The sequence below is a fragment of the Meles meles genome, chromosome 5 (assembly GCF_922984935.1).
Source record: "Meles meles chromosome 5, mMelMel3.1 paternal haplotype, whole genome shotgun sequence".
In the NCBI taxonomy this organism is placed as follows: Eukaryota; Metazoa; Chordata; class Mammalia; order Carnivora; family Mustelidae; genus Meles; species Meles meles.
In genome coordinates, this window is record NC_060070.1 from 85994609 (window position 1) to 86008336 (window position 13728).

Here is a 13728-nt window from a genome sequence, read left to right on the forward strand (position 1 = left end):
ATTGAAAATAAATTCAAGGATCAGATATTTAAAAGGGACATTGAAGATGTTTGAGGATGTATCTTCAATCTCTGTGACTGGAGCCTTGGAGATACACCATGTCCTCTCAAGAAAGGTTAACTTGGTAGTCTGAATTGGATGGACAAAATAAGAACATGCCTTAACACTGTCAGTAGTATCTGGTTCTCAGAGTCAGAAAGTGGCAGTTAATGGTGAAACAGGGATTACATCATTTGAATTTTGCCCACGGCACACAAATCCTTTAATGTGATCAGTTACCAGAGGTGTGGGAGACCCTTACAAACCAACCGTTACTCACGTGTTGAACAGTTAGCAACCCCGGTCTACTGGATCAGTACTGATCTTCCTTCATAGATTTAAAAAAAAAAAAAAAAATCGGACCCTAAACGGAACGGGGAAGTGTGGGGAGGATAATAATCAGATTGTCGTTGACTGAGATCTTAAAGATGGCCTGCAACCAACACATGGGCCCTTATTTTTAGGTGAAAGATTGATGTACATAAATACATATACTGTCTCTTCCCAAAAAGTATTAGGCTCAGGAACCTCATCTCCCCCGCCCCCAACACACACGCACGCAAACCAAACAGTACCCTTTCTTCCTTCCCATAGGTCCCTTTCTTTACCTGCTTCTTCCACTCCTGGGGTTAGGGAACTTTCAGCCCCGCCTCCCTGCTTGCCCAAGCTCCGCCTTGCCGGTCCACCTGTGTGCCCAGTCCCTGACGTCACCGTTAGGCTTCAGCGGCCTGCAGGATTCCGGCTTTCTATTCGTCCGTCTGACCACGGCCGGCGCAACTCACCAATGGCAGCGGCGCTGGGTGGGAGGGTGCCCACATCCAAGATGGCGCCCCCAGGAGCTGGGAGCGGGTGACCGGCGGCGGGGAAGCGGCCTGGGTTGGCCCTCCGATTGCGGGGTCCTGGGGGCATCTTGCCGGGTACCCCCCTGGCCCGCCTACAAGGCCTTCCCCGGCCAGAGCAATGGCCGCCGAGAACAGCAAGCAGTTTTGGAAGAGGAGCGCCAAGCTGCCGGGGAGGTAAGCCCAGGACGCCGAAAGGAAGAGGAGATTGGACCAAATCCTTCCAGATCCTAAGCCTTAAATCCGGCGGCCCTGGGGCGTCAGCAACCCCGAAAGGCTGGTTTGGGGAACCTGGACTGGGGTAGCTGGGACTGCCTGGTGGCGGCGGGTCAGCTGTCGGGCAGAGGAGCGGGCAGCGAGCTTTGGGAATGACTGGCTGTGGGAGCAGACCAGGGTCTGGGGGCGGAGGGCGCTGGAGCGGCTGCCCTTAGCTGGGAGGTGGCCAGAGTCTGGGCGTAAGGGACACTGGAGTTGGGTGAGTAGCCAGTGTCGGTCCTGGATTTGGAGGGTCATCCCCAAAGCTGCCTCTCACTTTAAATAGAACTCCTTCTTGGGGGTCTCCACCATGCACAGGTGGTTGTTTGCATAAGGATGGCCCCTTCCATTGCTCCCCCAGATCAGTACGTGCAAATCTTTATCTTGGATTCCCAAAAGGTTCTGGTGGGAGCTTGGAATCGTATCCAGGGTGACGGGAAGAGTGAGGAAAATTCTCAAGCTCGACCTTACTTTATCTTGAGTTGGCCACTTCCCATTAGGAATTACTACAGAGTGACTCAAGAATGGAGGTTCTTTCTTTAGCATTTTTCGGTGGATTCGCTCAACTCCAAGTGACCTCCTACCCCCCTGCGTTGTCAAGCTCTTCTTGTGCAAATGCACGAAATTCTTTCATTCTTCAGTTGTTTAGTTGGAGAGCAGACCTTCTAAGCTGCTCACCACACTTTACCTTTTTGATGTATGTTGAGAGCTTAGCATTTGTACATCCATCAGTCCGCTGTTGGTTTATAGTTTCAGTTTATCTTGGCCAGAGCCCTGAGAAGTATAAGGAATGTGTATTTTAGTCATGAATTTAAGATTTCTGCTAGCGATAGGCTACTTGGTGATGAAATTCATGTTTGCTTGTGCCCCACATGCTACCTTTCCTAATTGATTTAGGTCTTTTCCCTCAGGGATAATCCTTTGAACGTATGTCGTTTGTGTGTGTGTGTGGTTTTGTTTTGTTTTTAGTAGCAAGACAGAAATTAAGGTCAGTGGTGGCTATATAACAGTCTTATTTTACTTAGGATTCTATTAGACATATGGAGAATGGGAATCAGCTTTTAGTAATACAGTATTAAAATAATGCAAGGGAATGCAGAAATAGCTTCAGATTAAAGTGCTGTGGAATGACAGTGTTAATATTAATGCTGAAGACTTCTATGTTTTTAGATAGGCACCACTTCCTGCCAACTGATTCCTTTTCCTTCCTGGTCTAGTGAGCTCTCTCTCCAGTCTCACAACTGCTGTTCTCTGGGGCTTTCCATGGTGAGATCATTAAATTTTGACATCCTAAGGTTGTAATCAGAATAAGAGGGAAAACTGTTAAATCAGGAAGCAGCATTTGAAATGCGGGACATGGCATGGTTGTTTGTGCCTGCTGACTGCTGGTTGTTATTAACAATATTTTGTTTTCTATATTTCCTGTTTTGGACTATAGGAAGAGCCCGCTTTTTTCGGAGTATCATTTTTGTGAGATAGGAAGAGGAGTCTTCAGTTTCTTGAAATTTCTGGCTTCCTTTTTCATTTTGAAGAGGAATATTGAGGAATAGAGGAGAAAACATTTGAGTTCAGAAAGACTTAAGTTATTACTTGGACTTTCATACCTATGTGATCAATGACAAACGACTTACTCAATTTCTCTGGGCCTCAGTTTCCTTTTCTATAAAATGAGACTAAAAATACCTTCCTCAGGGTTACTGTGAGGACCAAATTAAACATCTTATTTGTAAAGAACACCCAGGACAGTGTTTATTTAGCACATTATAGTTGCTTGATAAATACTAGTTATGAGAATTCCCGTTGTTATTAGAGCAAGTAAACATTTAAAAGAATGTTTCTCCGATCCTTACTGGGGCACTAGGTATTTATGTTCCTTGTTTATCTTGAAGCACTAAAATGTTGCCACAATTCATAACAGTTTTTAGTACCTTGCTGGTTGAAGAGAACTATTGTTTAGCTCTGTGCTTTTAGTGGGGAGCCTTAGTATCTCCTGGTTATGGGAGAAAATTAAAGTTTCTTTAGATAGAAAGTGCTTTGATTTAAGGAAAAGATTAGGGCATTTTCTCAAGGATAGAACTTGGCATTTACATTCTTTCAGTGTTGGTGAAGAAAAACTTTCTCCTGGGTGGGGAAATGACATACATGGCTGTTTCTGGGTCCATGGCAACCTAGAAGTGAAACTAGTTTTCTCTACAGATTGAAAGGTAAAAATTCAAAGTGATGGCAGTTACTTTCAGTTTCTTTGGTTGTGATCTAGCAACCTTAATGACAACAAGTAGGCATTCTATTTAGTAAGTTAGCCTAAACTTAAAAGGAATTAAACATCCTTTTAAAAAATAACAGCTTTATTGAGATATAATTCACATAACTATAAAAATGCACCCTTTCAAAGTGTACAATTCAGGGGTATTTTGTATTTTCATTTAAAGTATAGATAGTTCCAGGCAACCATCACCACCAATTTCAGTTCATTTCCATCACCCCAGAAAGAAAATCTTGTGTCCATATCCTCACCTCAGCCCCTGGCAACTAATCTTTCTGTATGTATAGACTTACCTATTCTGGACATTTGATATAAAGGGAATAATGTGAAAAGAGGCCTTTCATGATTGGCTTCTTTTATGAAGCATAATGTTTTCAAGGCTCATCTGTATTGTAGCATGCATCAGTATTTTATTCCTTTTTATGTCTAAATAATATTCCACTGTGCAACCATACCTCACTTTGTTTATCCACTCATCAGTTGATGACATTTGGGTTGTTTCCACTTTTTGGCTATTGTGAACAATGTTATGAGACTCATGTGCAGATTTTTGTTGGATGTGTGTTTTCCATTCTTTTGAGTTAACGTAGGAGTGGAATTGCTGGGTTATATGGTAACCTGATGGAATTAAACATCTTTTAAAGTTCTCTCAGTTATTCATGGGAACCTCATGTGCTTATTTATTACAGTAAGTGGTTCTTGGGTAGATGCCTAGAAAGATAGGGGACACTATATACCGTGTGGTTAAGCATGCTGGCTCTGGAAACTCACAACTAATAGATAAAAAAAGTTCTGGGGATCTCATGCACGACATAGTGATTATACTTAACAGCACTGTATTATAAACTTCAAAGTTGCTAAGAGACTGGGTCTTAATTGTTCTTACCACAAAAAAGGAATGATAATTATGTGACTTGATAGAGGTGTTAGCTAATGCTAAGATGGTAAACTTTAAAGTTACACAATATTATTTGTCAGTTATATCTCCAAAAAAAAAAAAAAAGCAAACTCTGGAACCTGACTGCCTGGGTTCAAATCCCAGTTCTGCTACTTTCTAGCTGTGTGACCCAGGGCAAGTTATGTAACCTCTCGGTGCCTTGCTCCATCTCCTTATCTGTGAAATGGGAGCAGAGTACCTACCCCATAAGGCTGTTAGGAGAGTTAATGGGATAATGCATAGAAAGTGCATACAAGGTGCTCAATAATAGTAGCTCTCATGAAAGCGATAGTTGTGATTGTTGTAGTTCCCGTTTCGTTTCTCCCCCTTGCTTTAGTTTCTGAAACTGGAATTCAAACACTTTGATCAGTGGTGTGTCTGGGGTTTCCAGTGAGTCTTGGGTTAAAAAACAAAACAAAACAAAACAAAAAACCCCCCAGAAAAACAAAGCACCACCTAATTGTTCATGAGGCAGAGGGTTCACAGAGACACAGAGAAGCCTCATGCAGGGCAGCTGTGGCTATCAGATGTTTATTATGGACAAGGAGTATGACTGCGAGCTGTGGTCCTCAAACTTCAGTGAGTTACCTGGAGGGCTTGTGGAAATGCAGATTGCCAGCCCCATATCCAGAGTTTCTGACTCAGTAGGTCTGGGGTGGGACCTGAGGCGTTGGGCTTCTAAGGAGTTCCCAGGTGATAGTGCTGCGGCTAACCTGGGGGCAGCACTTTGAGAACTACTGGGATACGAGCCCTGAATTAAATGGAAAGAAAGCTGAGTTCCCGTGTTGGAAGCTCTTGCCGTACGGATCTTGAATAATGAATGCATCTCTGCTTGACTGTCTGATAGGCATTTCACACTTAACATATCCACACAGAACTCTTGATTTCCACATCTGCACTCTCCTGCAAAGCCGTTCATTTGGTCTCACTTAATGGTGCCATGGATCACCAGGTTCCTCGGGCCAAAAATCCTAACGTTTGGCTCTTTTCTTTCCCTTCCTGCTACACCGAGTTCGAAAGCAAATCCTGTTGGCTGCTCATAATAGGCCCTGGATCTGAGTCGTTCTCACCACTTGTACCTCGGCTACATGGATCAGACTGAGTCCTCTCTTGCCTGGACTACTGCTGAAGCCTCCTGCTTCTCTTCTTGGCCCTCTGCAGACCTCTCTTTCATTTGTAATCAGAATGAACTCCAGACTCTCTAAGTCTTCTAGGCCCTTCGTGTTGGAAAGAGAGGCCAAGTTAAGGACTTTGATATTTATCCCAAGAGCAGTAGATTGCCATTAGAAGGTTGGTGGGGGCTGTGACACGATCACATTCCCCTTTATAAAAATATTCTGGCTGCCCTGGGGCGCCCGGGTGGCTCAGTCAGTTAAGCGGCTGCCTTCAACTCAGGGCATGATCCCAGAGTCTCTGGGATTGAGCCCCACGTGGGGCTCTCTGCTCAGTGGGGAACGGGCTTCTGCCTCTGCCTTACCTTCCCCACCTCCCCCCTCTTTCTCTCTCGCTTACTCTCTCAAATAAATAAAATCTACAAAAAATATAAAGTTACTAGTTTCAACTCACATCAGTGGATATTTCTCTTCGCTTTGTCACTCACAGCAGGCATGAGTAGTAGGTAGCAGTAGATGGTATGGGGGCCCTGAAGGTGGGCTTTTCTATCTTGTGCTTTGGGAAGTAGGGAGTTGCTGGCCCCATGAACATCTCAGTGTCATGAAATTATGGAATGTTAGAATTTGACTCTAAGGTCACTACAAGTAAGGAAACTGAAGCCAGAGAGGGAAAGTGACTGGCCCCAAATCACACAGTAGAACTGCAGATTTCTTGACTCTGGGTCCAGTGCTCTTTCTACTACTTCTTCTGCTTTCCCTCAGTCTCTGCTAAGATTAGGACACCTGTTGAAGCACCTCCTCTAGTCCGGGGGTGTGGGCGTTTCTAGCGAAAAGATGTAGATAAGACCTGAAATGGGAGAGACAGATGTGAGCCAAAGCCAGGCTCATTTCCCACATTCTGATTTCCAGTCCTTCTGGAAAGGGCTTCTGCATTTTCTTTTTCTTTCTTTCTTTCTTTTTTTTTTTTTTTTAAGATTTTATTTATTTGAGTGAGAGAGAGTGCACGTGCATGCGAGTCTGTGTGCATAAGCAGGAAGGAGGGGCAAAGGGAGAGGGACAAGCAGACTCCCCACCAAGCACAGAGCCCAGCATGGGGCATCCCAGGACACCGAGATCATGACCTGACCCGAAGGCAGATGCTTAACCGACTGACCAGCCAGGTGCCCCTGTTTAGGCTTCTCCTTCTTTTTAAGCAAAATGTTTATTATTTTTAAAAATTTTATTTAATCTCTACACCCTACGTGGGGCTTGAACTCATGACCCCAAGATCAAGTCACACACTCCTCTGAGCAAGCAGGGTGCCCCGAAAGTGTTTATTGTTAAAGTTAAGGAGCTCTCTTTAGCATTAAATGAAGTTGAGAAAAGTGTCTCATCACTTAAAATTAGGAGCTTGTAGATTTTCAACTAAAACCTCTGTCATTTGGTTATTTTCCATAACATGCACTCAGTGTTATTCTGCCAGCCTGTCTGGGCAAGCATGTTATATTACAACCTATTCTTAGCTTGGAAATGTTTTACTGATAAAGTAAGTGACTGGAAGGTACTAAATTATCACCGAAAGAGGGTAGAAGCCCAGCTCTGGAAGACTTCCACCAAGTGAGTGTGTGAACCCAAATCAGTTGCCAGCATGTTTGGCTTTAAATCGGATAGGTCTGTTCCTGTGTTTGCTTTCGCTCCTTTGTCAGCGCTAAACAAACACCTGTTGATTTTTCCAACCGAGGGTTTTTGCACTATTGCAACTGTGCAAACCTGCTTTGCCAATACACCCTGTGGTGTTGGTTTTATTAAGGAGAATGTCGGAGGCTGACCGGGACTTTTGCTGTTTTGTCTCTGCCGTGGCATCTGCTGTGGCATTCGTTTCTCCGCATGTGCCGTGCGCTTTCTCCAAGATGCGGGCTTTGATTCTAGTGTTGAGCTCTCGCGAGCCACTAGCCCACCAGAGCAGAGGCCTGGGGTTTGTAGAGCCCCAGTCTTCACTCACTAACTGTTGTTAATAAGTGCCTGCTGGGGTGTGTTGCCCTCTGCCAGGTGGTGAGGGGACTGCAGAAAAAGACATGGTGTCACCACTGCTCTCTAGAAGCTGAAAACCTCCTTGGCACCGTGGCTTCCCCTGGTGAGGATGCTGGGTATCATTGACTCTCTGGTTTCTCCACTACACATATGTTACTTTGTAATCAGAAAAAAACTGAAAAGTGCTGCTGGGTGAAAACACACTGTTGAGTGAGAAAAGGAAGATGTGGAAAGATAAGTAGTGCACAATCTCTTGTGTACAGTTTTAAAATGAAGCAGTATTATATGGTGTTTATGTGTATGTGAATGTGTATAAAAGCATAAAAACAGATGGGAAGGAGTTCAAACACACTTCAGGATTGTGGTTATCTCCCGGGGAGAAAGAGGAACAGGACTGGGGACTGCAATTAGGACTTCAGTGGTCTCCCCAATGCTCTATTTTCTTAAAGAAATGTGACACATGTTAACATTTGTTAAATCTGTTAAAATCTGTTAAATTTGTTAATAAAGTGCTTTCTACACTTGTGTGGAGTAAATGTTTTGTTTTGTTTAGAGGGGGCAGGGAAGGGCAGAGGGAGAGGGGGAGAGAGAATCTTAAGCAGGCTTCATGTCCAGGACAGAGCCCAAGGCAGGGCTTGATCTCACAACCTTGAGATCATGACATGAGCCAAAATCAAGAGTCAGATGATTAGGGGTGTGTGGGTGGTTCACTCTTTTGAGCATCTGCCTTTGGCTCAGGTCTTGATTCCAGGGTCCTGGGGTCGAGCCCCCCACCCTCACCCCCGGGTTGGGCTCCCTGCTCAGCAGGGAGTCTGCTTCTCCCTCTCCCCCTCTGCCTGCTTGTGCACTTTCTCAAATAAATTTTAGTGTATGTGCTGCCAAAGCAAGCACTATCTCTCAAATAAATAAAATCTTAAAACGACAACAAAAAGAGTTGGATGCTTAGCTGACTGAACCACCCAGGCACCCCTGGAGCAAATGTTTTTTAAATTTGTGTTGGAGAGACCAGTTAGCCAGTCATGAAATTAAGTAATATTTAAAGGAGTATTTAGGGATACCTGGGTGGCTCAGTCAGATGAGTGATTCTTGATCTCAGCTCAGGTCTTGATCTCAGGGTCGTGAGTTCAAGCCCAGCATTGGGCTCCATGCTGGGTGTGGCGTCTACTTTAAAAAAGAAATCACAGTTATGATTACTAGTCAAAATAAGTCATGTGTATAGTGTGGTACCATTTCTATAAAGTTTTTTTTTAAATATTTTATTAGATAGAGATAGATAACAAGAGCATAGGCTGGGGTGGGGTGGGGGGTAGGGAGAGGGAGAAGCAGACTCCCTACTGAGCAGGGAACCCAACTTGGGGCTCATTCCAGGACCCTGGGATCATGGGCTGAGCTGGACGCACACGCTTAATCGACTGAGCCACCTAGGCGCCCCTATATAAAGTTCTAAAAACCTGAAAAACAATACTGTATATTGTTTAGGGATACAAACATAGAAAATAATGTAAAAACAAAGATGAGGGTGAGAAATGGCAGATGCAATAAAGTGGTTTCCGAGGGCAGGCAGGAGGGGTGTGTAGCATTTGAACTCCATAATGTCTCTTTTTTTTTTTTTTTAAGATTTAAGACTGAATCAATTAGTAATTTTCTTTTTTTTAATTATTTATTTTATTTGACAGATAGAGATCACAAGTAGGCAGAGAGGCAGGCAGAGAGACAGAGAGGAGGAAGCAGGCTCCCTGCCGAGCAGAGAGCCCGATGTAGGGCTCCCTCCCAGGATCCTGGGATCACAACCTGAGCCGAAGGCAAAGGCTTTAACCCACTGAGCTACCTAGGCGCCCCTCATTTCTTATTTGAGTTCAACTCAGATAAGTTGAACACTAACCTGGGTGTGTCTTTTATTATGATCTAAATTGAGTTTATTTTTTAAAAAATTATTTACTTATTAAAAGCAGTATAAGCCTGGGGCACCTGGGTGGCTCAGTGGGTTAAAGCCTCTGCCTTTAGCTTTGGTCATGGTCGCAGGGTCCTGGGATAGAGCCCCACATTGGGCTCTCCGCTCAGTGGGGAGCCTGCTTCCTCCTCTCTCTCTGCCTGCCTCTCTGTCTGCTTGTGATCTCTGTCAAATAAATAAATCTTAAAAAAAAAAAGGCAGTATAAGCCCTGATTTATGTATTTTAGGGAATCAGAGAAGGCATGGGTGAGTTGAGTGCTAGGGGCTAGTGTCAGGGAAGAACTCATGGTTGGGGGATGTAGATCTGGAAGGGGCTGTTTCAGATTGGATATGATACTGAAATGGGAGAAGAGCCTGATTTAGTAGCTAAGATAAGTTTGGAAGGCAGAGTGGAGACCAGCCTGCTCTTGAGTGTGGTTTGGGAGGAGTAGCAACAGTTCAGACTGACAGGTGAATTATAAATTCCAGGAAATTGACCACCTTCATCACCAGGCTTTCAGTCTGTCTGCATTTCATCTCTGTGATCATCTTGGTTTCTCTTCTAATGTCTTGCCTCTCTTTTTTGAGATTCAATAAACTGATTAATTAAAGTGTTCCAGGTATAGATACATCATGGTTTAGTTTGAGAGTAGGTTAACAAATTCAGCTTAGGCTCTGATACCTTTGCTGAGAAAGTCTATCACTTATCTTGGCATTTCTGGCTGTGCAGCATGTTGGGGTTGACATATCTAAGAAACAGTCTACTGTGATTTTAAGATCCCCTTCCTGGGTAGTAATTAATGGCCTTTGGCCTGTAAGCCTGCACAATTAGGACTGCCTTTTTTCTGCATGGATTACTCGCAGGTGGTAATACCCTTTTAAAAGAGAATCTAAGGACCCTCTCTTTTTTTCCTGCCCATTTACCTAACCAGCCTGTTGAAACCTTCCTGTGGAGTTTATCCTCTGATCTTTATATTTTGCTACAAAGAGGCTTGTAGACTTGGCAAGCTCAAGTGTTGTCATCTTAAGAGTATTTGCAAACAGAAAATACAAATCAGTGACCCTTGTAAAAAAGTTTTTACTTTCATTCATTAGTTAACAGTTATATTAGTTTCAGGTGTACAATACAGTCATTCAACGCTTCCACACATCACCTGGCATGGGTCACATCAATGCATGCCTTAATCCCCATCATCTATTTAACTCATCCCCCGCCCCCCCACGGTAACCATCAGTTCTCTATAATTAAGAATCTTTTTTTGGTTTGTCTCTTTCTCTTTACCCCTCTTTTTTCATTTGTTTCTTAAATTCCACATATGAGTGAAGTCATACGGTGTTTTCCTCTCTCAGACTAACTTAATTTGCTCAGCATTATACTCTCTGGCTCCATCCATGTTGTTGCCAATGGCAAGATTTCATTATTTTTTATGGCTAAGTAATAATCCATGCTATATATGTACCACATCATCTTTATCCATTCATCAACTGATGGTACTTGGGTCGCTTCCATGTCTTGGCTATTATTAATAATGCTGCTGTAAACATAGAGGTGCATGTATCCTTTCGAATCAGTGTTTTTGTATTCTTTGGGTAAATACCCAGTGGTACCATTGCTGAATCATAGGGTAGTTCTATTTTTAACTTTTTTTATAAAAGTTTTTATTTATTGTTTTTAGTAATCTCTACGCCCAATGTGGAGCTTGAACTCACGACCCCAAAATCAAGAGTCTCATGCTGTTCCTACTGAGCCAGCCAGGTGCCCCTGTTAACTTTTTGAGGAAACTCCAAACCGTTTTCCAGTGGTTGCGCCAGTTTGCACCCCCAACAACAACAACCGGTGTTCCTTTTTCTATACATCCTCATCAACATCTGTTGTTTCTTGTGTTGTTGACTTTATTTCATTTTATTATTTTTATGTTTTTAAAGATTTATTTACTTATTTGAGGGGGGAAGCAGAGGGAGAGGGAGAGAGAATCTGAAACGGACTTCACACTGAGCATGGAGCCTGATGCGGGGCTCAGTCCCAGGACCCTGAGATCACAACCTGAGCTGAAACCAAGAGTCAGACGCTCAATTGACTGAGCCACCCAGGTGCCCCTTGTGTTGTTGATTGTAGTCATTTAGATTGGTAAGAGGTGATATCTCGATATCTCGTTGTAGTTTTGATTTGCATTCCCCTGATGATAAGTGATGTTGGGCATCTTTTCACGTGTCTGTTGGCCATCTGTGTGTCTTCTTTGGAGAAATGTCTGTGCCTGTCTTCTGACGATTTTTAAGTTAGATTATTTGGTTTTGGGGGTTAAGTTTTAGAACTTTTTTATATAGGGGCGCCTGGGTGGCTCAGTGGGTTAAAGCCTCTGCTTTCGGCTCAGGTCATGATCTCAGGGTCCTGGGATCAAGCCCCGCATTTGGGCTCTCTGCTCAGCAGGGAACCTGCTTCCTCCTCTCTCCCTGCCTGCTTCTCTGTGATCTCCGTCTGTCAAATAAATAAATAAAATCTTAAAAAGTTTTTTATATATCTTAGATACCAACCCATTATCAGATATGTCACTTGCAAATATCTTCTTTCATCCATATGTTGCCTTTAGTTTTCTTGATTGTTTCCTTCCCTGTGCAGAAGCTTTTTATTGTGATGAAGTCCCAATAGTGTATTTTTGCTTTTGTTTCCCTTGACTCAGGGGACATATCTAGGAAGAAGTTGCTATAGCCAATGTCAGTTCTGTGTTTTGTTCTAGGATTTTTATGGTTTCAGATCTCACATTTAGGTCTTTAATCCATCTGGAATTTATTTCTGTGTATGGTATAAGAAAGTGGTCTAGTTTCTTTCTTTTGCACATTGCCATCCGGTTTTCCCAACACTATCTGTTTGAGGAGACTGTCCTTTTCCCATTGGGTGTTCTTTCCTGCTTTGTCAAAGATTAAGTGACCATGGAATTGTTGTGGCTTTATTTCTGGGTTTTCTGTTCCACCCATCTATGCCTTTTGGGTTTCTTTGTGTTTTCATTTTTGTTTTGTTTCAGCTTTCTTTCTATAAGTCAGACTCTCCCATTATTCTTTCATCTCTCTTATTTTCTTTCTCCTTTTCCTCTGCCTACACAACTCTGTAAACTCCTTAAACATGTTTAAGTTGTATGTATTTATTTATTTTTTTTTATCTCTGTAGTAGTGTATGTAATGGTTTGTTTACAAATTACTAAACCTTTTGGAAAAGTTTGGGAAGTTAGAGATTCTTTTTTTTTTTTTTTTTTTAAAATTTTTATTTATTTCACAGAGCGAGATCACAAACAGGCAGAGAGAGAGGAGGAAGCAGGCTCCCTGCTAAGCAGAGAGCCCCATGCGGGGCTCGATCCCAGGACCCTGGGATCATGACCTGAGCCAAAGGCAGAGGCTTTAACCCACTGAGCCATCCAGGTGCCCCGGGAAGTTAGAGATTCTTAATTGCTAAAAAGGTCAGGGTTATATCCATAAAGATTGTACATAAGAACATTCTCACTGGAATCTTAGTAGAAATCCAAATGAAAATGATTGAATTGACTGCATTTTTACTTAACAGCAACTTTAGGATCACATCTGTTACGTCAAACAAAGTACTTGGTAACCTTGTTCTACTTTCTAAGTGTTGGGTAAAGAGTAAATTACCAAAGGGGAGGGAGGAGGAAAGCCAACATTTCTTGGACCCTGAGAGTGTACCAGGCAGCATTCTGATGTTTGCAAATCTACCTCATTACCTGCTACTGTTACTACCTGCCTGGAATTGGCTAAAGGGCTTTTTACCCATTGTCTCATTTAAACCTCCCAGTCCTCTTAAGATCACTTAAAAAAAATTTTTTTTTAATTTTTATTTATTTGACAGACAGAGATCACAACTAGGCAGAGAGGGTGGGGGGAAGCAGACTCCCTGCCGAACAGAGAGCACCATGTGGGTCTGGATCCCAGGACCCTGAGATCATGACCTGAGCCAAAGGCAGAGGCTTAAACCACTGAGCCACCCAGGTGTCTCCTTAAGATCGCTTTATTTATTCCTTTAAAAGGTGGTTACCTGTACATGATACTAATTCGGAAAGGCACAAAAAAGTGCTTAGTAAAAACTCATCTCTCTGCTGCCACGTCCTGTAGTCCTCCAGTTCCTCTTCCAAACCCTTGCCACTGGTGTCTTGTGTATTTGCTCAGAGATACTCTAAGCGTATGTAAGTATGCGGATATGTTTTATTGTAACGGTTTTCCATAAAAATTGTGACATGCTATGCATAGAGCTCTGCATCTTTTATTAATGTTTTAGAGTTTGTTTCATGTCAGTGGTTATAGAACAGGCCTCATCCTTTAACAGATAACACCGTAATTAA

General features: G+C 43.0%; 1 protein-coding gene across 3 annotated transcripts in view; it reads left to right on the top strand.

Annotated features, from left to right (window-relative positions):
- The first annotated feature begins 846 nt into the window (after positions 1–846).
- The window catches only part of TBC1D22B (TBC1 domain family member 22B), a 74642-nt gene continuing 61760 nt past the window's right edge, over positions 847–13728 (top strand). For all 3 annotated transcript variants that reach the window (XR_006818372.1, XM_046005832.1, XM_046005834.1), the window contains exon 1: positions 847–1055. Coding sequence is in view for 2 of the 3 variants with exons in the window: in XM_046005832.1 (XP_045861788.1) it covers positions 1000–1055 (56 nt within the window). In the remaining variant the exon portion in view is untranslated. The remainder of the gene's footprint in view (positions 1056–13728) is intronic.